The sequence below is a fragment of the Stenella coeruleoalba genome (genome assembly GCF_951394435.1).
Source record: "Stenella coeruleoalba genome assembly, chromosome: 9".
NCBI lineage: Eukaryota > Metazoa > Chordata > Mammalia > Artiodactyla > Delphinidae > Stenella > Stenella coeruleoalba.
Window position 1 is genome coordinate 30,173,612 of NC_137155.1, and position 26,526 is coordinate 30,200,137.

General features: G+C 44.0%; 1 protein-coding gene across 2 annotated transcripts in view; it reads left to right on the plus strand.

Annotated features, from left to right (window-relative positions):
• The first annotated feature begins 5,892 nt into the window (after window positions 1–5,892).
• IGF2BP3 (insulin like growth factor 2 mRNA binding protein 3) overlaps window positions 5,893–26,526 on the plus strand; it is a 137,063-nt gene continuing 116,429 nt past the window's right edge. For both annotated transcript variants that reach the window (XM_079931035.1, XM_079931036.1), the window contains exons 1-2: window positions 5,893–6,409; window positions 7,781–7,841. In XM_079931035.1, the coding sequence (XP_079787161.1) occupies window positions 6,235–6,409; window positions 7,781–7,841 (236 nt within the window). In that variant the 5' untranslated portion in view covers window positions 5,893–6,234. The remainder of the gene's footprint in view (window positions 6,410–7,780; window positions 7,842–26,526) is intronic.

Below are 26,526 nucleotides of genomic sequence, written 5' to 3' on the forward strand. Positions count from 1 at the left end.
TTTAAAAAAATAAATAAATTTCTCCAACCAGAAAAAAGTTTCCTTAAATAAAAATATTGGTTATATAAATCTTTGAGTTTGAGAAAACATTTGAAAATAGCTCAGGTTTTAGAGTTTGGGTTTGTCCAGATTATTTTGGAACTCTTTTTTACAATTGAAATTTACTCTGAAAAATTATTTTTTCTACTGTATCATTTTCAAAATATAAAGGTTACATAATATATAAAACCCAATCTAGGTTCATTTTACAAATAATCATGTCTTTACATTTTAAATTTCTTAGGTGTTTAAGGTTTATATAAATTATTAACTGTATTCTTCAGTATTTACACTATAAACTTAGTCTCTAAGCTTTCATTAATTTGTTCAAGTCAAAATAAACCATTTGTAAATTACTCTGGTTTCTGAGAAATAATTTTACATGAAAACTTAAAAAATACATTATCTATTAACCATATTAGTGAAATGTAGTTTAATTATACAAAATGTAAACAAAATGTATTTTAGAACAGTTTTTCTTTACTAATTAAGCCAGTTTTTAAAATTTGTTTTAAAGAGCTGCTCAAATAACTTTGTTTTAGTATCATGGTACATGGCATTTATATTCCTTCAATTAGTTGGTTTTCAGAGACTAAAAAGAAAAAGTACAAAACTAAATAAATAGTTTTTCCAAATGAACTTAAGAGGATGATAGGATGATGTAACTTGACTACTTTAAAATATTTACTGGGGAACTATTGTTTTACTAGTTTAAAACCAAATCAAGTGTTTTGTCAAGACTTCAAAAAAACAACTAAATTATCTGTGAACAAATTGTTATATTTCTAACTGGTACATTTCCTTTTCTTTGGATAATCAAAGAATTGAAAAGTCTGTCATGAAATTAGATATACCAAACAAATTTATACTTCCCTCTTTTCTGTAATGGTCAGAGTCCTGATTTTTAATTTATTTTTGAGACCAGTAGCAACTTACGTATAAAATTACAAATGCATCCAAGATATCACTACCTAGAATACACCACTGTAGCTGTTAGCTTTTTATTTAATCACATTAAATACGATCATTCGTTTGTTTTGTGCTTTTCCAAGCCAAATTCATATTTATTTTTTCTCACCGTCTTCACCAAACGTCAGTAAAATTAGAACATTTCAGCTACAGAAATCGCTAATCCTTCAAGGTCGGTCTCAGCTCCTAGGTCTTAGGGAAGCTTCAACGAAAACGTGGTCTCGGCATAGTTGATTTTACCCGGAATTTTTCGTTTGCTTTTTTTGGAGGGATTGTTTGGTTTTGCTTAAAACAACCCTGTGGACCACAAAGGGGGTTAGTAAAGGAGGGGGCGGAATGAGTCAGTTTCTCTAGAAGCCCCGGAAAAATCAGGCACCTGGAAACGTATTATGTTGCTTTAACTAAAAAAGACGTATACATTCTAAGGTGCTGGAATCGAGCAGGGAAACGATGTGACTCCAGCAGCTGAGCATGGAGCAAACCTACGACCTCTGGGCGCTGGACGATGGGGGAAGGGAAGGGACTCTGCGGGCACCACGCGGTCAGCCCAAGGGGCGGAATTCACACGCACACGCACAACCATTTTCCACTCTTCCTCAGTTATCTCCTTCTTTCCTCCTTGGGGGCTGGGGTTGGGGGTCTCACAGTTAAAGGGCAGGAAAAATGAGAGCAAGAAGAGAGGAACCCAATCTCACTCCTCAACAAGAACAAAACCAATGAGAGGGAGCAAAGGGTTATTTTCGCGCCACAAAAGATGGAAATCCAAGGGCTGCTCGATGGCCAATGAATGGGAACTAGCAAACGGCTCCGGCGGAGGTAGCCGACGGTGATAGGTTCCCTCCGTCCACCAATCGGGTGAGAGAAGCCCTCCCGCCCCCTCCCCAGCCAGGGGCGGCGTCTCTCTCCAAGCTGGTTGCTCAGACTCGGGCTCAGCTAGTCGGCCCCACAGAGCGCGAAGCCCCGCCCCGGAGCCGCGTTCGCGCGCCCAGTGCACCCGTCTCACCGCCCCGCCCCGCCCCGGGCATAGGCGGAGGGTTCAGGGAGCTCTCCTTGCGGTCTTTCTCCGTGGGTACCGAGCATCCCCCAGCTCCAGGGAGCCCCTGGCACACTCGAAACAGGCCGGAAGTGCGGCAGGGTCGCCAGACTCGCTGCCTGGTCCGCCCCGGCCGGCAGGGGAAGGACGAGCTCAGGTGGGGTAGTGCCGCGAGGGGGACGAGAGAGGCTCCCCTGCCCGGGCCCCCACGTCTAACCCTCCACGCGACTCCGCGCGGAGGGACAGACCCCGAGGCGGAGCCAGCAGGCGCCTGTCCCGCGGCAGGGCTAGGGCGGACGGGTGGTCTAGGGCCTCTGAGGCGAGCAGCGGCCGACGAAGGATCCCGCCCTCTTTCTCCCGGCAGAGCCAGGGGAAAAAGGAAACATCTCCTAGGGCACCATTTTTTATTTTAAACAAAAATAACTGAAGGCATATTCTGAAGAGAGGGCAGAGCCAGGTTACCACTTATCACGCATCTGGTTTTAACAGATCAGAGTCCAGGAGAGCTGTTCGAAGGAGCAAGAGAATGTTAAAAAATACCTCCTATGAGGCCCAGGCGACGCGGCGGGCATTGCGTGCCCACCCGCGTTAAGGACTTCGGCTCTGGGCTGGTCTCAGAGGAAGCCAGGAGTTAGGGGTAGCAACAAGAATGCCCCTTCTCCCTCCTCTACCTGATAAGCCGTCGCTTATAACCTGTGGATACAGGAGGGGTAACCGACCTTATAAGCATGGTTTTTCTCCTTTAATATTACACTGACCTTTAAGAAACATTTTTATTGCCTTCAGGTCAGGAGATCAGGAGGAGGTGCAGCTGTCCAAAGAGTAAACAGGCTACAGTTGGAAAGACTCAACCGCATCAGAGCACATACAATGGGTGGGAGTCCTTCGTGGAGTTAACATTAATTAGGAGCTGCAGTTGCTTCAGGAAGAACTTGGAGTAGCCCATACACACGGTTAATTTCATGTGTGAGACTCATTCAGACTGGAGGTTACATCAACCTTATATTCATTCTTGAAAATCCACCGAAGATATTTTTACACTTGAAATGCCAGTAAAAAAACCCAATTACCCATGCTCTTTTTACTCAGCCATTGATCATATACTTATCCCTCAAATGCTAGGAAAATTCGAAGTGGAATGGACTGTATTTACCTCCCTTTTTGATGTCTGAGCTTATATAACTCGTGTATGTTTTTAAGGTCCTAGACGGAGTATCCAGTTTGTTATAATAATACACAGATTAAATTCACAAGAGCCCCAGGAACATATTCATCAAAACAGCACACACTTGTTTTAAATTCCAGCTGTTAGATTTGTTTGATAGTGACAGACAGGCACGGACTAGTATTTATGGAAAATAAACATTTTACCCCCTGCTTTAGAAGTATTTTCTTAGGTCTCAGTTTTAATAAGAGCAAGTACAGTCAAGAATCCAGAAGGCAACATTCAATTGATTTTTGAAAGCAAGTTGAACATATAAAATTGTTCTTATGAAAAATTACTAAAACTTAAATGGTCAACAGACTATAAAATTTAGAGAAAAGCAAATATTACTAAATGAATGAAAAGCATATTTCTCCAAATAGCTTTTGATCACATGCAACAGGTAAATGAAAAATAAATTCATAATTTGATATTTACATTTTGAATACCACAGAAGTCATAAAGAATACATATATTTTTTCCCTTTTTTTAGAACGAAGGTTCTCTTTTCAAAAACATGAAAAGGAAAAATAAGTAAGCTCTTTTTAAAAGTTAAATCTAACCAGAAACTTAAAATTTCACCACCAAAACGTTCTTTGAAGACATAGCTCATAACGCAGTTCAAAACATGATTACACAAAAACATGTTTGCCCCCTCCGTATCGTAAAGTAAAAACATTTCACTAAATTAAATGTGAATGAAAATATTGTGAAAGTGAGTTTACGTTTAAAAAGTTGGATTTGCTTGGCAGGAAAAGAAAAACCTGTTAGAAAGAAACAGTTGCATTTAAAATGGATGATCTGACACCTTCCGGTTTCTTAACACAAAATTATGTTCCCTTTAAAAGAAAAAATGTAAATGCTCTTTATACCATGCAATAATTCCCACATATTTAAAAAATAATCCGCCATTCATCTTTCAATTGGAAATCATACACCTTTAAATGCCATATACGGATTGGACCAAAAGAAATGAACTATATCAACTGTCATAATTACTGAAGATGATTCAGTGTAAACAGTATTTTCTCTACTACTCAATGCATTTTTCTAATAATAAGTATTAAGTCATTAAAGATTCTGGCTTATATTTCCATCCTATATATAATTGCAATCACTTTTTAAAAATAAGCATTCTTTTCCATGGAATACCTGTTAAAAATAAACCTCAAGTATCCTGGTGCACATGAAGCCTTTGAGTGGAGTACACAATCATGAAACACTTGGAGATTTCCAGAAGAACCCCAGCACTCATTTCCGTATTCCTCGTCTCCAGTCCTCATTTTGTCGGCCCAGTAAGGCTCCACCGGGCCCAGACCCTCCCCCCCACACCCACCATTGTACTCGTTACACACAGGGGAAATTATGAATGGTTCTCATGGCCAAATGCGGGCAGAAAAGAAGCAGAAAGAGACTCGAGCAATTTTTCGAGTGCAAATACCACCTAGGGGTAACGCAGAGCGGTCTTCCTGTTTTAAGAGTCCCAAGTTCTCCAACTAAAATTCTTTAAATAAAAGTACCAGCCTACCCCACTCCTCCTCCTCCTCTGGAAACTACAGGAAGAAATGGTTTCCGTTTAAATACCGACTTTTCCCACTCTGAATTCTCGGCTCCGGCCTCCGAGGCCCGGGACGCCCCCATCCCCACGCCAGAAACCTCGGCCCCTGCGCTCCCCTCCCCCACCGGTGGCCAAGCCCGCCCCCGGCCTCATTGATCCCGGAGCCTTTTCTGAATCGCGCAACCAATGGCAAACGCGAAGCCCAAAGCCACCGCGAGCGCAGGCGGAGGCGGAGGAGGTGTCGCCCAGACACCCGCCCAGGACGCCGCGGGCTCCCATCCCCCATCCCCCTGGCTCGGGGCCGCCCCACTTCCCCGGTGCCCGCGACTGTAAAGGGTGCACAGGGTGGGGCGCGTCTGCCCGCCTCTCCCGCCCGCACCCACCCACCCAGACACCCCCTTATTGCGTTTCCGTCCCTGCCAGCCCTGGGAAGGTGCTCGCGGCTTTGCCGAGGTTACACTTGTGTCATCAAAGCCACAAGGCGAGTTCGGAATGGGGACTCTTTGGCTTTGTTAATTACCTCTTTTTAAAAATCGAACATTGAAAACTCCGGTAAATAGAGCTGAGGAATTGCCTAGTTAGCACCCCGACTCCTATCTCATTTAAAAAAAAAAAAAAATCAATATTTCTCCCCTCCCCCTCCCCTCCCCCTCCGGATCCGCCCCGACCAGATAACCCTTTCTAAACTCCGTGGTGACAATCTGCTCCCCCGGCCGCGCTCCCCTCCATGCCTCGGCTGCGGCTCCTTTAGCATTTTCCGCCCCTCTTCCTCCTCGCCTTCTCACGGTCCCTCGCCCAATCTCGTTTCCCCTCCCCCTCTTCCTCCTCCTGCTAGCTCTTTTTTTCCTGCGAAGCCCACTCTAATTGAGGCGCTGGGATTCCTCACGTGAGACGTTGATTTGTAGTTTGAACACGTGGCTCATTCAAAAAGCCGGACACTCGGAGCGGATTTTTTCCGCCTCCTGCGCCTTCCTCCCTCCACCCCTTCTCCCCTCCCCCCTGCCAGTCACCCTTCTGGGTTTTTTATGGGGAGGCGGCGCCTGCCCTCACGTAGTGTGATATTTTCACAGTCCGCTGGCCGATGCCAGAGGGGTTGGGGAGTAAGAGACAAAAAGTAGTTTCCCCCCCTCCCTCCTCTCCTCCTTTTTCTCGCTAATCCCGCCTCCTCCTCCGAGTTAGGAAGACTCGTTGATGCGTTTGGGTTGTAGCAAGGCTTTTTCTTTTCTTCTTTTTTTTTAATACCTAGAAAAGGAAAAACAGAAACCCTCGGATCTGATTTTTCGCTCCTCGTTCTTGTCCTTGGTTCTTAGTGTGTCTGTATTTTAACGGCGAGAAGAGAAGGGGAACAAAACCCGCCGGATCCATCCATCGCTGTGGGTGGTTTTAATTTTTCGTTTTTCTCTTAATTTTTTTAAACAACCGCTCTTCACAATGAACAAACTGTATATCGGAAACCTCAGCGAGAACGCCGTCCCCTCGGACCTGGAAAGTATCTTCAAGGACGCCAAGATCCCGGTGTCGGGACCCTTCCTGGTGAAGACAGGCTACGCGTTTGTGGACTGTCCGGACGAGAGCTGGGCCCTCAAGGCCATCGAAGCGCTTTCAGGTGGGCCCCGGCCGGGCTCCGCCGGGACGCCTGCCCAGCTCCGCGCCTCTTGCCCGGGCCTGCCGGGGTCGGGCCGCGGCTGACACGGGGTTGTCCACACAGGGCCCCGGCCTGGGCGGGCGGGGGAGAGGGGACGAGGCCCGGGCGCCTGCACGCGTGGGTCGGGGCCCTTCTCCCAGCCCGGGCGCCTACCCGGCCCCCGCGGCTCCCCTCCCCCGCCGGGCTTTGAGGGCTGAGAGCGAACGCGCTGTCAAGAAAGCCCCGGCGCGGGCTCGGAGGGGAGGCGTGGGGGACTGTGTGGCGCCTGGGAGCGGGGCTGGAAGGGGGGGGTGTGCTCGCTCCGCGCCCCGCCCGGGCCCAGGCGCGTGCTCCAGGCTCCGGCCCGCCGGGCCTTGCTTGGGGACCGAGAGCGAACGCCTGTTTCTCGCTCCTTCCTTCCTCTCCCTGCCGGTTATTTGTGGTGTTGGTTCGCTGCCTCCCCTCCCGCCCCAGACCTCGGCCGCGGGAGAACTCAAAGTGGCCTTGACCCGGCTGCCGAACGAGGCCGCGGGTGGTGCCTAGCACGGGCGGCCCCGCGCTTCCCCTCAACCTTGCGGGAGGCGGGCGAGGGCGACCCGGGTTATTTGCTCGACCTTCCCGCGTACAACGAGCTAGAGGGGCAGGTGGGCGCGGGCGACCACGGGTCGCCTCGGAGCGAGTCCCGCTGTGGCGCCGGGCTGCCAGGCTTCGGGCCGCGGCCTCCGGGACTGGTGGGGAGCGCTCGGCGAGGGCGGGGGGCCGTGCGTGGCGGGGAGGCGCGCGGGGGTGGGACGCCGGGGGGAAGGCTGTGTTCAGGTCCCACTCCGAGCCACATGGCTTTCGGGGTGGCGGGTGCTGCACCGTCCCTCGCGCGCTGTGCAGTCTGTGCTGAGCTGCGCCTCTGGACGTTCGCTCTTGCCGCTCCTGCCTTGCGGTCCTCGAGCCTTTCCCGCCGCTCACTGCCAGTTCCCGGCGGGCCTGGGCTTGAACCCGGGAGAAGGGCCTGGGCGCCCCCTCCTGAAGAAAGCCCACGTAGCCCCTTCCCCCGAGCTTGTCTTCTGGAGTCTCTGGGGAAGCGGACGGGGTTGGGGGGGGCGGGTAGAGTGTTCCCGAAGTAGTGGGTCAGCCAGTTGATCCCCCTTCCCACCCATCTGTAAGTTACACACACGCAGCTTCCAGGGGCTCAGCTTCCCACGCGCGGGGCCGGTTTCTCTCTCGGCTTTGAGCCACGTCCGAGTGTCTTTCGGGGTCTCAGGAGGCCACTCGTGTCGCTGCTTAGGCTGTGCGGGTCCTTCGGGCCCAGAGAGCCGCTAAACCGGGCCAACTGCTCCTCCACCTCTTGTGTGTCCGCAGGTAAAGTGGAACTGCACGGGAAACTCATAGAAGTTGAGCACTCGGTCCCCAAAAGGCAAAGGTGAGCTTACTTACTATGTTCTCATTGATTCTGTTCTCAACCATTGGGAGGAGAGACTCAACACAGCTGAAAACAACTTTTCCTTTTACTGTTATTGGGTTGCTGTATGACTTGGCGTTTCTCGTCTTTTGCCCTAAAGTTTCTGGCAGGTGTGTGTGTGTGTGAGTGTGAATGTGTGTTGGTACTGCTGTGAAGGAATAGACGACTTGTCTGTGGCCCCTGCCACTGGATTATTGTTACTGGTAATAAAGTCGCTTAAGGAAGCTCTCACAGCTACATGTTCTCCGGCAGAGTAGGTCAAGTTGCTGCAACAGGAAATCAAAGTCTCAAAGGGCAGTTTCTGGGCATCTGTGGGAATTAGGAGGCAATGGGTGACCGCTCCAGCCCGCCGCCCCCCACCTGAAAGTGCAGGATAGGCGGAAGCAGCTGCAGACACGCGCGGGTGTGGCGTGCCTTTCCTTCTCTGTCCCGAGTTGGCGGCGACGAGTCTGAGAGGCCTGGGAGGCCGTCCGCACATCTGAGAGGAGAAGAATTTGCCTTTACCCTGGTAGCTCGCCCGCCGGGATTGGAACACGTGAGTGAACGCCTGGGCTTCTCCTGCCCAGAAGCGCCTTTCAGTCACTGCAAGTAAGACAGCTTTCTGCAAACCCGCCTTTGTCTCCAGGCCTTCCCCCCACTCCCCCCCAACGCCCCCATTTAAAAAATACTTTTGCTTACAGATAAGCACCAAGAGATGGAGAAGGCTGAAGATTTTTGCTACTTAAACAAGGGGGATTGCACTTTTCGGAAAGCATATGTAGTGTGTCAGTTTACAGAATGTTTGGAGACTGTGTTTTAATCTCTTAAGTATTTTGGAGAAATGGCTCCCTTCTCCAGAGCAGGCCAGATCCCGGCTCTGTAGCTCTGACTTGAAAGGCTCTGCTTCCTCCCGGTGGTGCTGGTGTTGGCTTATGCGTTGCTGGGCTTTGCAAGGTGGGGTTAGTTTCTTCCTTTCCCCCTCCCATCCCCCACTCCCAACCTGGGCCAAGTAGTAAGCTGGAAGTTAATTTAAACTAGGGCAGCCAGAGAGCGTCTGGTTAGATATTGGTGAGGGTGTGTACGCTGGAGGGCGGAAAGGGTTTGCTGTGCATTTCCCTGGTGCTTGGCTGGGAGAGATGGCTACCTAACAGGTCATCCTATGCCTATTTTTATTTTTTAAATTTATTTTTAAATTATTTTACTTTATTTTAAAGAGAGTTTCTTTTTAAAATTAATTAATTTTTGGCTGTGTTGGGTCTTCGCTGCTGCATGCAGGCTTTCGCTGGTTGTGGCGAGCGGGCTTCTCATTGCGGTGGCTTTTCTTGGTGCGGAGCACAGGCTCTAGGTGCACGGGCTTCAGTAGTTGTGGCACGTGGGCTTCGGTAGTTGTGGCTCGCGGGCTCTAGAGCGCAGGCTCAGTAGTTGTGGAGCACAGGCTTAGTTGCTCCACGGCATGTGGGATCTTCCCGGACCAGGGATCGAACCCGTGTCCCCTGCATTGGCAGGCGGATTCCTAATCACTGTGCCACCAGGGAAGTCCCTATGCCTATATATTTTTTTAATTTATTTATTTTCGGCTGCGTTGGGTCTGTTGCTGCGTGCGGGCTTTCTCTAGTTGCGGCGAGCGGGGGCTACTCTTCGTTGTGGTGCGCGGGCTTCTCCTTGCGGTGGCTTCTTTTGTTGCGGAGCATGAGCTCTAGGCGTGCGGGCTTCAGTAGTTGCAACACGCAGGCTCAGTAGTTGTGGCGCATGGGCTTAGTTGCTCCGCGGCATGTGGTATCTTCCTAGACCAGGGCTCGAACCCGTGTCTGCTGCCTTGGCAGCCGGATTCTTAACCGCTGCACCACCAGGGAAACCCCCTATGCCTATTTTTAGATTGAGCTCTCTTCCAGGTAAAGCACTTTTACAAATTGTGTTTTTGTTTGCCAGCCTGTTTGGATTTTTGTGGATTTCTCTTCATGTACTTAATTTTCATCAGGATAGTTGGAAAGGGATTTGGCATGGCCAGATTTAGTTCTAGTTGGGAATTTTGGTAGGGGTCAAGTTATTTTATATAGCAGAATGGAGTTCTCTTTTAAAAGCTTCTAAAACAATAGAACGTGTACTGAAAACTATCTAAATTGATCTCAGTTTAATAAACAATTGAAAAATTGCGGGAGAAGTCATAGCTCCTTAAAAAAAGGTTAAAGGCATAGTCTGAATTGTTTACCTACTGGAAAAAAATGTAAGCACATTCTTCAAATTCTAATTGGTTTCATGTTTAGCCACTGTATCTTAATTTTCTTCAGATGTTGAATAAGAAATAGGCAGATGGTTGTGTTGAAGGACAGGCATTTTAACATTTGAGAGTTTCTAAATTTAAACATTAAGTGTCTTGACCTGTGTGTAAATGCAGTAACTTTGCTTTACTCTCCTGATTTTCCTTCTCCAGGCTGGTGTGAATTTGTCCCCCATGTGTAGGGAATTAAAAACATTGTCTGGTTAATAGACTGCCTGTTTTATTCTTAAAGGCTTTTGCCCAACCTAAAAACATACTTAGTTTACTTGTTACTTTATGGCAAACAGGAGTTGCTGCTTAGGAAATCACATAAAGTAAAATGTTACCAGTGGCAGAAAGTATTTATCAATGGAAACTTCTTCAGTTTATTAACAATGTAGATTAAATTTTGTAGCTGATTTGCATTAGCATTAAAATGCTGAGGATTTTGAATGTTATTGTCTTACTAGCAAAGTAAATAGGAGTGAGTACATTGGAGACAATTTTTTTTTTTTTTAACTGATTTAGAGAGCAATCAAGTAAGTCCTTTGCTTGTACAGAAATGGCTAAAAACAACCATAGAGCTTGCTTTCTCTGCCAGGGGATTTTTAAAAAAAAATTTTAATTTTAATTTCACTTATTTATTTTTGGCTGTGTTGGGTCTTCGTTACTGCATGCGGGCTTCTCATTGCGGTGGCTTCTCTTGTTGTGGAGCATGGGCTCTAAGGCATCTGGGCTCAGTAGTTGTGGCTCGCGGGCTCTAGAGCGCAGGCTCAGTAGTTGTGGCACACGGGCTTAGTTGCTCCGCGGCACGTGGGATCTTCCTGGATCAGGGATCGAACCTGTGTCCCCTGCGTTGGCAGGCAGATTCTTATCCATTGCGCTACTGGGGAAGCCCTGCCCAGGGAGATTTGCCGGAAATCTATGTCACAATTTTGTTCTAACTGAACCTTGGAACTGTGTTGTAGTTTTCCTTATCTGGACTGTTCCACTGTCTGAATAGGCTTTGGGAGAGGGCAGAGAAGGCACCTTCGTGATCCACATGCCCAGCACCTATAGGAGGGTCAAGAGGTGGTACTGGTGACAGTGAATTGAATGCCGCGGACCAGCCCTTGCCAGTGAGCCTGCTGGACTTCTGGGTGGAGTTCTTTGTGCTTAGCAGTCATTGCATTCCATCCCGTCATCATGTGGGCACCTGAGGCAGGCATACCCACATATGCAGCAGTGACCTTTATACCTGCTGTGCAAGGCATGCTGGGAGCCCGGTGCAGAAGAATGCTTATGGCAGCACTCTGAGATGGATCAATGGGCTTGCAGCAGCTAAACAGGGGAGCAGGCCCAGGGGGGGATTTGATGCGTGGTAGGATGGCCCAACTCTGACGGGGAGCAAAGCTGGGTGGGACCATTTCAGGAAGGGGCATTGTTGAGTTTGGTTTAGACCAAGCCTAGCTGCTGATTACCCAAGTCACAAGGGAATGTGGAAGGAATGTTGCTTTTCTGCATTCAGATACCCCCCAGTTGGGGAAGATTATAGCAGTGCTTCACAGAGTTTGAGGTCCCGTGCATCCAGAATGAAGAGAAGATTGCACTGAGTACCAGTGATAGTGTTGTACTTTTTGTTCCAGATATAAAAGATACAGCACATGAAGACTTGGCTTCACTCTGGAGGTATAAGCTTTAAAAAAAAAATTTCCCTCCCTCCTTGGGGGTGAGGGTGGGTGTGAAAATTGTTTTGACTTTGGAAGACGGTGGCTGACTTTGGTTGGAAGAGTCACTGGTATCTTGGGGAACCTTGGTGTGCCCCTATATGATTTTGTAAATAGCGCCGATTTCCTTTTTGTTATGTCGTGGGCTTTGGGCATGGGAGAGGTAACAGGAAAGTTGCTGACGCTGGGGAACTGAGCGGATGGTGGTTTAATTCGTTTTCCATTACTTTTTTAAATTATGAGAATTTGTGTATTTTCCAGCTTTTTCTAGCTTAAACTTCCTCATGATTTAGCTCTTGGCCTTGATTAGAATTGTACGTAGCCAAAACATATTTGAATGAAAGAGAAAAAATAGTGGGATATCATAGTTAATATTTTTCCAGGAAGGATCCGTTAAAACAGACTGTGGTGCCTAAGCTCAAATGTCTTTGTTTCTTGCTTCCTTAAAATTAAAAAAAAAAAAAAAAAGAAGGAAATAAAATGAACAGCTTATTTCCGTATTAGAATCTTATGTTTAGCATATAAATGGGGTAGAGCATGTATAAAAATTACTGTGGTTTTAAATATATCTTACTTTAAATGGCCATTTAAAAGCTAGTGCTGCCTTTTAAAAGCTGTTAAGTATAGAATAGGATGGTGCCATGACTAGCCATGTGCCCATTAGCCAGGGCATAAGACCCTGTTGTCTCAGGATGGTAAAAGCTGTTTCTAATGCTAAATATTTTAACAGGTATGCCCTTGGTTTATCAGTGGTGGTACAGGTGAATCTTGTGAATTAGGGAAATTTCTCAAACATGCATAGCCCTGAGATTCTGAATGTTAGGAAACTTTCACGGCTGGTAAAGAATCATAGGCAAGGTTATCTTTGCAGTGCTCGGTTTAAGATCAGTAATGCATGACTGCTTAAGTGGTTGTAGCCAATGAGATTTTTCTTGATTTCACGTTGTTTTCTCAGTACGGTTTGAGAAAGTTTTCTCACTTTTCTTTCTCACTTTATTAGAATTTTAAAAAAATGTTGATAAGTAGCTTCTGTGTGGCTGTCCATGATAACAAGGAAGACGTTATGAAAACGTGACATGTGCCTGGAGCCAGTGGGAACTGAGAATCTTGGCTTCTGTTTCTGGTTTCCTTTTGATTTGTGTGATGACTTACATTCTCTGTTCACGCCAAATGCCATTATAATAAACTAACAGGAGGCATATTTTGTTCTGAGTTTTGCATTCTGCTTGAAATAAATGAGTTACCAGCTAAGGTTTAAAAATATATTTTGGAATTGCAGAGAGCTGGGCTTTTCCCTGTAAGGAACTTGACTTGTATTTCTTTTCTGTAGTATGGTAGTTCAGTTGCTTTTGCACGTGTACCTCTTTTGGGCAGTCAGCAAGAGGGACATGATCTTTGCCGTACTTTGAAATGCTTTTGTGAGCCACACTATTGTAGTTCATGTGTTGTTATAGGTCTGGGATTTTGTATTAAAGTGAAGCTGTTGAGCCACCTTGATATATATTTTGAAGCAACTCCATTTTAATAGTCTTTCGCAGCATTCAGACAGCAACTTTTCTAGCAGTAACTAATTTTGAAAAGTGAATTATCCATTCAGGAACGCTGGTGGTTGGTTTCGTCTGGGAGGAAGGAGAGAGTCTGTGCTATTCTTAGCTGAGTTTCCTTTATCAACTGTTGACTCTGATTCAAGCTTCTAGAGTCATAAGACAGGAGGTGGCAGTGTGGGAGCAGTGACCAAGGGATAGGATTGGCATTTTTATTTTTAAAAATTTTTATTGAGTTATAATTTACATACCATACAATTCACTTGCTTTACTTGTGCAATTCAGTGATTTTTGGTATATTTACAGAGTTGTGTAACAGTCACCACAGGCATAGAAGTTTTTGTTGTTGTTTGTTTTGTTTTTGTTTTTGTTTTTGTTTTGGCCACATGGCATGTGGGATCTTAGTTCCCCGACCAGGGATTGAACCCGTGACCCCTGCATTGGAAGTGTGAAGTCTTAACGGTTGGACTGCCAGGGAAGTCCCTGGATTGGCATGTTTACTTAAGATCTCTGCCCCATAAATCTGATGTTTACAAATGGGCTTTGACTACAGAGTTTTGCTTGAAAGCTGGTTGCAAACAGTTTTCGGTGTTCTATTAAAATTTATCGTGGTCTGAAATTGCTGTTTGGTAAGTATTTGGTAAATAAACACAGCTATAATAAATATCAATACAGTATAGGAATTTTGTTTCCCTGAAGGGGAGTCCATAGTACATAAATTATGTGTTTGAGAGAATTATGCTGAGACCATTTAACTTGATTAGGAAAAGGTTTGAAATTATGGAATTATTGTTTCCTCAAACCAAACTTTGAAATGAAAAAAAAAAATCCTGTTAAAAATCTAGTGGAACTCTAAGCTGAACGAGGCCTGAGTCCTTAGAATATCGGCCATTATCACTTAGTTGTTTAGGATGTTGATTCCATTGTCATTATGATGTTTCAGTTCTCTACCGCAGCCCTCTGAAAGCAACTTACTTTTTCCTGTGGTCATATGGGTCTGTTAGGTGGTTAGTTCTCTTCCACGTGGTATCATTTTGAGTCATTTACTAAGCTGGGCTAAAAGGTCCAAGAAGACTTCACTCACATGTCTGGCCTCTTGGTGCTTATCCAGGTCATCTTTCTCTACTCGGTATCTCATCACTCAGTAGTGGCCCCTGGCTGGCTACCGCAAGTGAAATCAGAAGCTGCGGGGCCTCTTAAAGGCTAGATGCAGAATTGGCACGTTGTTGCTTTTAATCCCATTCTACTGATAAAGGCAGGCCACGAGGCCAGGACAGGTTCAAGGGGGATGTGGAAATAGCTTCCCTCTCTTGATGGTGGAGTGGCATGTATGTACACAGAGGAGGAATTGATGGTGGCCATCTTTGTAGATCTTCCACAAATTGAAGGAGGGGAGTGTTTAGGCTTGAAAATACTTAGAACATAAAATACCTGAAAATAGCATTTAGCGCTAGAAATGGGGAGCCAGTCCCCTTGTAATATGCTGGTAAGAGAGCATGGTGTTAACTTTTGAGGTAACGAGTAGTGGTCAGTCTCTGTTTATTTCTACAGAACAGCTAATAGGGTTTGCTGATGGATTGGATGAGAGGTGTGAGAAGAGGAAAGGATGACAAGGTTTTTTGACCAGAACAACTGGTTGGAAGGTGGTGCCATTGACCCAGATGGAGAGTATTGTGAGACAAACAGGTTCTTGGGTGGAAGTCAGGAGCTTTACTTTTGGCATATTTTGTTTCTAATGCCTATTAGAAATGTAAATGATGACGTCAAGCAGGTAGTTGGATATATTGGTCTGGAGCCCAGGAGAAGGTAGGAAGCGGAGGTGAGCATCAGAGGCTTCATTAGCTTGTAGTATTGAAATCATGGAACTGGACAAGATCATCAAGGAACTGAGCCTGGAGCTCTAGGAGGAAGGAAGGACCAGCAGAGGAGAGGGAAGGAGGTCAGTGATTAGCGGAAGTCAAGCACAGCGAACTGTTTCTGGGAGAGAAGTGAAGAAAGCCTGTGGAGAAGGAAAGTAATCAACTGTGTAGAGTATCACTGAGAGTTTGTGCTTTAGATGGATGAAAAAGTGAGTGGGAGCGGTGTTAAGTCTCAGCCTTCTGGCTGTGCTGTAAATAAATGGAGAGCGATTTACAAATTTTGGAGCAACCTGGAATACAGCCTTTCATCCAGAATTCATTTATTAGGCTCTTAGTTGTTTTTTTTTTTTTATGTTCCAGAAACATCTATAAGTATGTTCTATTTATAAGTTGCTAGAGATGGAAGCGGCTCCTAAGGTTAGTAGATCCTCCTCTTGTTCAGTGGACAAGACTTGTTGGTAACAGTTGACCTACCCTCTGGCGTCTGTTTTCACCCTTCTGGTGACTGTGAGCTCACTTTCCCGTGGACAACCCATTCTGCTTTTTATTAGTACATATTTGGTTCCAAAACAGTGCAAAGTCCAGTGCTTCTATGCGCTTGTCTAAATACTTGATTAAAGACAAGCAAAGGCTGAAACTAATGGCCACAATATTTTTGAATATTATGGGCGAGGTTTAAAATACTTTAATCACTTTGTTATTTTACTATACTTGAATAAAGCATTCCGTCCATTTTATTAATAAAATTTAAGTTATAAGAAATATAAGAAACCCTTGAAGTGCCCTAAATTCTCTCATTTTTGCATATTAAAAAATCTGGTCCCTGGTAAAGTAGCCTCCTTCTCAAATTATGAATGCTGTCTTTGGCCACAGGAGTCACCAAAACAAGGTGATAGGTTAGAGCACTTTGTTTTGAGACAGGTGACTTGGTCTGAATAACTCTTTTAAGACTTTCTTTGTCTATGCAAGTCCTTTAATTAATAGAATGCTACCTTCAGAATGTGTTAAACACCTACTATTTTAAGAGAGAAAACTAATAAAAATGAGATAGCACAATAGGGTTTTTTAAAAATGGTATTAGTTGCTTTACCAAAGGATTTTCCGTAAAGCCCTGGGAGAAGAAGTGACTTGCCCATGGCACTGCAGGTGATTAGTAGAACCCATTTCCAGGTCCTGTGACTCTGCCCTGTCTTCATTTCTCCCATTTAAAGTTGTCAAATCCTCAAAAAGTAGCTTACACAGCAGCCTGATCTTGTTTGCAGTGGCAAGTTGGAGCAGAGATGTCCTGTTTCTTGCTTTCTCTGAAGAAAAAAGAAATCTTGTTTGGCTTCTTTGAAGGGTTGATTTATTGTCTTCCTGCAGGAAAAAGACAGGTACAGGTAGTCTGGAATCCGGGGCTTACTGCAGAATAAAAATATCCGGACATCCTGTTTTAAGACAGAAAATGAGACTACTTTTTCCTTGAAGGTTTTTTTGTTTTGTTTTTTTAAGCAGCTTCATCTTAGTATAAATGAATTGCAGGGAAGTTGGAGGGGGCCTAAGGAGATATGAGAGTAGAACAGAGGGCATGAGGAGGTAGATGCCATGGCTTTATCCTAGGCAGGTGATTGTGATTCACAGCATGTGTTTTAGATGGCAGAGGAGGTAGAGGTGTCCTGTGTGGAGTCCATGGTGCCTGGTTGTCCCGCCTTGTTACCAAGTTTAGTAGGATCCTGCCTTGCGGAAAGAAGTCTCTTAAACTTGGAATACTAAGGATTGGGAGAGAGTAGGAGGAGGAAATCGTACTGAAACATATATATATATATATATATTTTTTTTTTTTTTTTTTTTTGCGGTACGCGGGCCTCTCACTGTTGTGGCCTCTCCCGTTGCGGAGCACAGGCTCCGGACGTGCAGGCTCAGCGGCCATGGCCCACGGGCCCAGCCGCTCCGAGGCGTGTGGGATCCTCCCGGACCGGGGCATGAACCCGTGTCCCCTGCATTGGCAGGTGGACTCTCAACCACTGCGCCACCAGGGAAGCCCGTACTGAAACATCTTGATGAGGAGCCCTGATGCTTGCCTCATGTGCTCTTGTTGAACTGAAGGGTGTAGCCAGAAGAATGTTACATCTGGGTTTGAATCCCAGCTCTACTTTCTGAATTCATGATGATAAATGTTTAAGGATGAGGAAATCAAATCTGGGAGGTTAGAATGGAAAGGATGCCTCATAGGATCTTGGGGATGTGTATAAAGCATCAATAGAGCATCACCCAGTAGTCACTCCCATGGCAGCTGTTACATTTTTTCCTCTTGAGATTCAAATGTGAAGGCTGGATGTATATTACATTTGGTGGTGATAACAGAAATATGAAAAATTTTTGTTCTGTTTGGGATGTGGGCTCATAAAAGTAGAAATCTTTGGGTGGTGTCTTTTTGTTTTTATCTTCATTGAGTATGTATTACTTAAAAAAAATTAAGGTATAACCTAGGTATGATAGAGTATATGAATATTAAACATTTTGATGAATTCTTAACAAATGTATACATGTAAATTAATTCGAAACACATGAATTATGAAAATGTGAAAATATTTGTTCTTTAATCCTCCCTATCCCCATGTATTTCCCATGTCTTATAGCTGGTAACTTGGTATATTAGTTTTCAGAAATTTTTCTGTGCATGTATCCACACTTTTTAATTTAATAATCAAATCATACTGTTTATTTTTTGTGCTTTTACTAAATAATGTATCCTGAAGAATCTTCAGTGTAGGTGCAAATAGTTCACTCTCCTTAAACCAAGTTGCATTGCAACAATATAAATAGTTGCAACAATTTAAATGTTCTTTTCATAGTGATTTCAGTGGAGCATAAGTATATGTATGTCATAGGACTCTTGGTTGGATATATATATATTTTTAATAAATGTATTTATTTTTGGCTGAGTTGGGTCTTTGTTGCTATGTGCGGGCTTTCTCTAGTTGTGGCGAGCGGGGGCTACTCTTCGTTGCTATGCGCGGGCTTCTCATTGCAGTGGCTTCTCTTGTTGCAGAGCACGGGCTCTAGGCGCATGGGCTTCAGTAGTTGTGGCGCGGGCTTCAGTAGTTGTGGCACGTGGGCTCTAGAGCGCAGGCTCAGTAGTTGAGGTGCACAGGCTTATTTGCTCTGTGGCATGTGGGATCTTCCCGGACCAGGGCTCGAACCCATGTTGCCTGCATTGGCAGGTGTATTCTTAACCACTGCACCACCAGGGAAGCTTGGTTGGATATTTCTCTAAGGTAAATTCTTAGACTGAAAATTGCTATGTCAAAAGACATGCACATTTAAATTTGGAAGTGCTCTGCCGAAAACGTAAGTTTACTTTTATTTTTATTTTTATTTTTTGCGGTACGCGGGCCTCTCACTGTTGTGGCCTCTCCCGTTGCGGAGCACAGGCTCCGGACGCACAGGCCCAGCGGCCATGGCGCACGGGCCCAGCCGCTCCGCGGCATGTGGGATCTTCCCGGACTGGGGCGCGAACCCGTGTCCCCTGTATCGGCAGGCGGACTCTCAACCACTGCACCACCAGGGAAGCCCATAAAACGGTCTTTTCAAGCATGGAGGACTGTATCATTCTAGGAACAGCCTTATTCTTTCTACTATGGATGTTCTGCTGACTCTCACAAGTTTAGGTCCCGATTCATTTCTGTCCCTTGCATGTAAAAATTAACTCAAAAGCTATAAAGATTAAATTCTGAAAACTTAAAGTTCGAATACCTGAAGTTTATGTTCTCTTATACTTACCACCTTGAATTTTGGATCTTACCTCAGAAACTAACAATACTTACTTGCAGTGGGAGCTTTACTAAATAATATTTTGAGGAGAAATTTGATTAGGAATTAGTTTTCAAAGCAAAATAAGCAAAGACAACAAAAAACAACAACAACAAAAAGAATTAGTTTTCAAAACAAAGTCCTACTCAGCTTGCCACTGGAGCTGGGCAGATGATGATTGGCGAGCTTATTTAAGAAAACCTATGATGATGATAGAGTTCTTTCCAGTGATCCCCAAATGTTTACTACTTTTTTAAACTCAGCTGTTCTTACAAAAATGGAGAAGCTCTTGCTTTTCTTTGGAGAGATAAGTGTGGTTGAAAATTTTAATTTCTGTATTTTTGGTGTGCAAATTTACCTATTTCTGCATTGTTTTTGAGTTTCAGAAGTGAATTCATTCCTTATGGCTTATAAAATATTTTTAGTTTAACAAGCATAGATGGAGCACCTGTGCTTGTAGGCAGTTCGATACTAGGTTTCAGGGGCTAGAAAGGTGAATAAGATACTTGTTCTAAAGAAAAGTACATGGAGTATAGTGACTTGTACTTTGTTCTGTGTCCATCCCTGAGTGATACTTTTGTTTTCAGCACTAACAGTGGCTCACAGTGCCAGTGATCCCAGAGGTGGATTAATATCTCTGCAGGTAGAGAAGTGGTAAATACATCATGAGGTATATATGGGATGCCCCAGAAACACAGGAGGCGCATTGGGCTTAGCTGAGTGTTGGTGCAGCCAGCCAGGCATAGGTTCAGAGAGCAAGGCATGTGAAGGCAACTGAGGCTAACTGTGCAGTGGGGATGGGAAAGGCAGAAGAGACAGCAGGAGGCAAGGCATGTAAGTGTGAAATACCCTGGTGTGTGCGGGGGAATGGCAAGCTGTTCGGAGTTAGAGAGGCCTGAGTGTGAGGCAGGATTGTGGTGGAGTCTGAGCCCAGAGGGGCAGCAAGGGCACCCCGTGTTCTGCTGGGCTCAGGAGATCTGATTCTTCATGCGTTTAACTTTAGGGGTTCACTCAGTTTAGTTAATGTCATTTAGCAGATGGTTATTTGGGATCATCTCATGCAAGACTTGATGCTTGGGTTAATTTGGGGATCTGCTCACCAGCGATTATGTTCAGCTGCTTTTACCTCTTAAGTGCTTCCTGGAAACGGCTGTGCCCCAGAACGTTACATGGGGCATGGAGCTGTTCCCAGGACACCCTCTGACAGGGTGACTAGGGTAAATCGTGAGAGGCCTAGGAACCTTGTAGTAAGGCTGACTGAGCCTGTGCCGCTTTTTTAAGGTCAGTTATGACAGCCATAGTTTTAGTCAATGGTAATGATCAAACCACCTGGTATTATTTGATTTTATTAAGACATCTCAAATGATATAATGAACCTTTGGAGGAAAATGAGACCCTTCTATGTGCACACACTATTTTTTTTTTTTAAGCAAGGCAAGAAAAATTTATTTTTTAATTGTAATTTTTATTTTTTGGCCATGCCCCGTGGCCTGTGGGACTTTTAATTCCCCAGTCAGGGATCGAACTGGGCCCTCTGCACTGAGAGCGTGGAGTCCTAACCACAGGATTGCCAGGGAATTCCCAGGAAAATTTAAACATAAAAAAATGTTCTCTGCCCTGTGGCCTCCCCTCTCCCCGCACTGTGCATTGTGTATCTGCATTAGGCATTGACCAAACCTCCCCCATCAGCAGAAATACCTGCTCAGCCATAAAGAGCAACATTCTCCGAGCGTCAACAAGACAACTCCTAGATCTTCCATTTCTTTCTTAGATCTACTAATTTTTTATTGACGTGTACTTAGTCTTCTATTTTTTTGTCAGTTTAGATGATATCTCCCTCCCTCCCTAGACTAAAATGATGAGATCAATGTTCTTGTATTACCTTTTACCTTCTTTACCCATTTCTCTCCCAGTTTTTTACTTTTATAATTTTTTTAAAATTGAAGTATAGTTGATTTACAATGTTAATTTCTACTGTACGGCAAAGTGATTCAGTTATACATATACATTATTTTTTATATTCTTTTCCATTATGGTTTATCACAGGATACTGAATATAGTTCCCTGTGCTATACAGTAGGACCTTACAGTTTATCCATTCTATATATAATAGTGTGCATCTGCTAATCCCAACCTCCCACTCCATCCCCCACCCCCACCCCCTTGGCAACCACAAGTCTGTTCTCTGTCTGTGGGTCTGTTTCGTAGGTAGGTTCATTTGTGTCATATTTTAGATCCCACTGTGCACACACTATTAACTGAGCAAAATTAGGGGCAGCAGTACACAAACTGTTGGGAGGGTCAGTGGTATCTTGCTTCGAATCACACAGACGTCAGTTAGAATCCTTGCTCCTCTCTGTGATCCCAGGCAAACTGATGCTACTCTGGATTTCTCCGCTTATCTGTAAATAGGGGCAATAAAACTTATTGCACGAGGTTGTTGGGAATTAAACGGTAATGTTTGTAAAGGACTTCTTGGAGTATCTGACACCTAAGTGGTGGTGTCTCATATTAGTAAACTTGTGTATTTACAAGTGGAGATTGAAAATAAGAGTTGAGTGTATCTACTCCTGCTTAATCCCATAGTTTGCTCTCACATGTACAGATACATAGCAATGTTTCACACTTCTTTGTAGAGTATGAGTTATGCATTGTGAATAAGTTAAGAATTTGTATTAAAAAAAAGTTTGTACTTTATGTCTGGATATGTAGGTCGTAGCATCCCTAAAATGTGTCTAGTTAGGAAATTCTCTTAAGAGAGATCATATTATTTAAAAAAAAAAGACTAGGAGATAAAGAACTCCTGTTAATCTCAAAAAGGTAGACAACATACTACAAAAATGTACAAAGGATAAGCAGCAGTTCAGAAGGGGTTATCTGAAAGGCCAATCTACTTAGGAAAAGATACCCTATCTCACTAGTCATTAGGCAAATGCCAATTGTAATGGCATTTTTGCCTATCAAGTTGGGAAAAATGAACAAGATTGGTAATACCTGGTGTTGGCAAGAGTGTGTAGGAATGGGCACTCAAACGGCTAGAATGTAAATTGGCAAAGACTTCTTGGCATGCCATTTGGGAGTATCTGTTAGAACTTAAAATGTGAATACCCTTCAAGTATTATGGAACACAACCTAGTCTTCGTAGTTTTGTGTGGTCTGTAAGCATAGTTTTAATCAACAGTATTGTAAAGGAGTTGAAATCACTAGGCAGGACTTGGTGAAAAGGTCTTTGGGTGGGAGTCCAAAATACATGCAGATAAACTTTTAGGTTTTGTTATATCACTCATTACATTTTAATAGGTATTAGGTAATCTGGAACTTTCACCATTGTCTACTTTCCAAGCAAAGAGGATCCCTAGCCTTAATTTGACTGTCTGGAACATTTTGAATTTACTCATTTTTGAGCTTTAGAGGGTAGATTTTTATAAAAAATAAATTTATTTATTTATTTTTGGCTGCATTGGGTCTTCCTTGCTGCCTGCAGGCTTTCTCTAGTTGCAGCGAGCAGGGGCTACTCTTTCTGTGGCGCGCGGGCTTCTCACTGCGGTGGCTTCTCTTGTGGAGCATGGGCTCTAGGCGCACCGGCTTCAGTAGTTGTGGCACGTAGGCTCAGTAGTTGTGCCTCTTGGTCTCTAGAGCGCAGGCTCAGTAGTTGTGGCACACAGGCTTACTTGCTCCTCGGCATGTGGGATCTTCCCGGACCAGGTCTCGAACCCATGTCCCCTGCACTGACAGGCAGATTCTTAGCCACTGTACCACCAAGGAAGCCCAATTTTTAAATAAAAAAAAAAATTTATTGGAGTAATTGCTTTACAATGTTGTGTTAGTTTCTGCTGTACAATGAAGTGAATCAGCTATGTGTATACCTATATCCCCTGGCTCTTGGACCTCCCTCCCACTCCCCCCATCCCACCCATCTAGGTCATCACAGAGCACCAAGCTGAACTCCCTGTGCTATACGGCAGGTTCCCACTAGCTATTTGTTTTACACATGGCAGTGTATATATTGTCAATCCTAATCTCCCAATTCATCCCACCCTCCCCTTCCCCACCTGTGTCCACATGTCCGTTCTCTATGTCTGTGTCTCAATTCCTGCCCTGCAAATAGGTTCATCTGTACCATTTTTCTAGATTCTACATATATGTGTTAATATACAGTATTTGTTTTTCTCTTTCTGGCTTATTCACTCTGTATAGCAGACTCTAGGTCCATCCACATCTCTACAAATGACCCAGTTTCGTTCCTTTTTATGGCTAATATTCCATTGTATATATATGTACCGCATCATCTTTATCCATTCATCTATCATTGGACATTTAGGTTGTTTCCATGTCCTGACTATTGTAAACTGTGCTGCAATGAACATTGGGGTACATGTGTCCTTCTGAATTATGGTTTTCTCAGGGTATATGCCCAGTAGTGGGATTGCTGGGTCATGTGGTAGTTCTATTTTTAGTTTTTAAGGAACCTCCATACTGTTCTCCATAGTGGCTGTATCAATTTACATTCCCACCAACAGTGCAAGAGGGTTCCCTTTTCTCCACACCCTCTCCAGCATTTATTGTTTCTGGATTTTTTTTTTCTTTTTTTTTTTTTTCTTCTTGTTTCTAGATTTTTTGATGATGGCCATTCTGACAGGTGTGAGGTGATACCTCATTGTAGTTTTGATTTGCGTTTCTCTAATAGTGATGTTGAACAGCTTTTCATGTGCTTCTTGGCCATCTGTATATCTTCTTTGGTGAAATGTCTATTTAGGTCTCTTGCCCAGTTTTTAATTGGGTTGTTTGTTTTTTTGATATTGAGCTCCGTGAGCTGTTTGTATATTTTGGAGATTAATCCTTTGTCAGTTGCTTCGTTTGCAAATATTTTCTTCCCTTCCGAGGGTTGTCTTTTCATCTTGTTTATGGTTTCCTTTGCTGTGCAAAAGCTTTTAAGTTTCATTAGGGCCCATTTGTTTATTTTTGTTTTTATTTTCATTACTCTAGGAGGTGGGTCAAAAAAGAACTTGTTGTGGTTTATGTCAAAGTGTTTTTCCTATGTTTTCCTCTCAGAGTTTTATAGTGTCCCATCTTACATTTAGGTCTTTAATCCATTTGGAGTTTATTTTTGTTTATGGTGTTAGGTGGTGTTCTAATTTCATTCTTTTATATGTAGCTGTCCATTTTTCCCAGCACCACTTATTGAAGAGGCTGTCTTTTCTCCATTGTATGTTCTTGCCTCCTTTGTCATAAATTAGGTGACCATATGTGCGTGGGTTTATCTCTGGGCTTTCTATCCTGTACCATTGATCTATATTTCTTGTTTTGTACCAATACCATACAATTCCATTAAAAAAAAGGCAAGTAAAAAAAAAAATCTGCAAAGTGCACTAAAGCAAAGCACAGTAAAACAAACAAACAAAAATCCATTGGTCTCTCTTGCATTTTTATCCCGAAGTATTGGGAAACTGTCAAAGTTCAAGGTGGTAGATATTTTTGCTGAAATTCTGATTTTTACTTAAAAGCTTAAATTCAGTCATTGGCAACAAATGCTGTTAGTTTTTCTTGAATTAACTGGTTGATGTTGTTCTCTTTTGAGAAAATGTCCGCCAGACATTCAATCTTAAATAACCACAGTTAGTGTATAGCTCTTTCAAGTAAAAATGGCGCTCTGTGAAATGTGGCTGGTTCACTCTTGCACAGTGCTTTTTCTGCAGACAACCATGTTAGGTAGCCCAAGTGCTTCATGTGTACTGCCCTTCTCTTCACATAGATATTAACAGGATGTGTACTCAAGGGTTATTTAAGAAAATTAATAATTTTTACTGTTTCTTTAAGGACATTTAAAAATGAAATGAATTAACTTTTACTGCAAGTGCCGGTGAAGAATACAATGATTATGAGTACCACAGGTTAGTGCCATGGCCTTGATTCATGCTAAGGTGCCAGCCAGCTTACCCACCATTGTTTTCGCACCATCAGGGCAAATGTCGACACGGTGAAAGACCCAAATAACATCTTAGTAGTATTATAGGAATAGTTTTGACTTCTTGTACCTCTTTGAAAATGTCTCAGGGACTGCCCCCCCCCTCCCCCCCCCCGCAACCAGGAGTCCACATGCTGTATGTTGGGAATTGCTGCTCTACGGTAATGTGATGTTTGAAATTATTTGGATTAGGTATTCCTGTGAATGTGTATTTACATCATAACACAACAGATGGCAAGAGCAACTGAGGATTTTATTCAACTCCATGGCATGTTAGCCTTGAGAGGGAATTTTACACAAGTCAGTTTGTGAAAAACAGGTGTGGGAAGAGAAAAAAAAAATGGAAAAAAATATAAGAAACTAAACACAAAAGAGAAATCTAGGTGTATAAGAGACAAATAGTTAGGGAGCATTTCAACGTGCATGAGCAAAATGAAGTGAGTTTGGGCGTTTGGGCAGCCACAGTTAGGCTTTAAGTTCCTCAAACCAAAGTGAACCCTACATGATGAGTACAAGTCTTGCCTAAGAAAATGAATGGCCTTCAGTATGATAACCTTTGGTTATTCCTAAAATGTTAGAGAAAACTAACTAGAATCTAAGAGCACCATCAAAGTTTCATTTGACAGTTTTGATGTTTTGAGGCTGGAAGCTTGTGCTGATTCATTGTATTTGTAAGGATGACCAAGTAAAGAGTCAAGCCTCTGACACATTTCAGCCAGCTTTCCTTGCCCTATGTAAGTTAGTTAAATTTAGAAAATAACTAGTTTTGTTCCTATCGCAGGAGAAGTAGTTTTCTTCTCTCAGGCAGTGATTTTTTTTTTTAAATTTAATTAATTAATTTATTTTTGGCTGCGTTGGGTCTTTGTTGCTGCACGTGGGCTTTCTCCGCGTGTGGGGGATACTCTGTTGCGGTGCTCAGGCTTCTCATTGTGGTGGCTTCTCTTGTTGCGGAGCACGGGCTGTAGGCGTGCGGGCTTCAGTAGTTGTGGCGCGCAGGCTCAGTAGTTGTGGCTCACGGGCTCTAGAGCGCAGGCTTTGTAGCTGTGGTGTATGGGCTTAGTTGCTCTGCGGCATGTGGGATCTTCCCAGACCAGGGCTCGAACCTGTGTCCCCTGCATTGGCAGGTGGATTCTTAACCACTGCACCACCAGGGAAGCCCCTAGGCAATGATTCTTTTCTTTTCAAGAATTAAATACAACAATGACCTTTCAAGGTATTTCACAAGTCTTTTCCATTTCTTATATTTTTATTGGTTTGAGAAAGCTTGGTAGCTTGCCATTAAGTTTTCTTTTTTAAATGGCTTTGTTTTGTTGATCTTGGCAGTTTTTAAATGATCCATTCAACAAATTGTTGAGTGTTTATTACATTCCAGCTACTGCTTTAGGTTCTTGGGAGACAGAAGTGAACAGAAGACAAGAACTTGCTCTTGTGAAGCTTAGGGTCTAGGACTGCGCCTGCCCACTAGGGCAGCCACTGGCCACATGTGGCTATCAAGCAGTCGAAATGTGGCTAGTCCAAACTGAGATGTCTGTGTAAAATACACA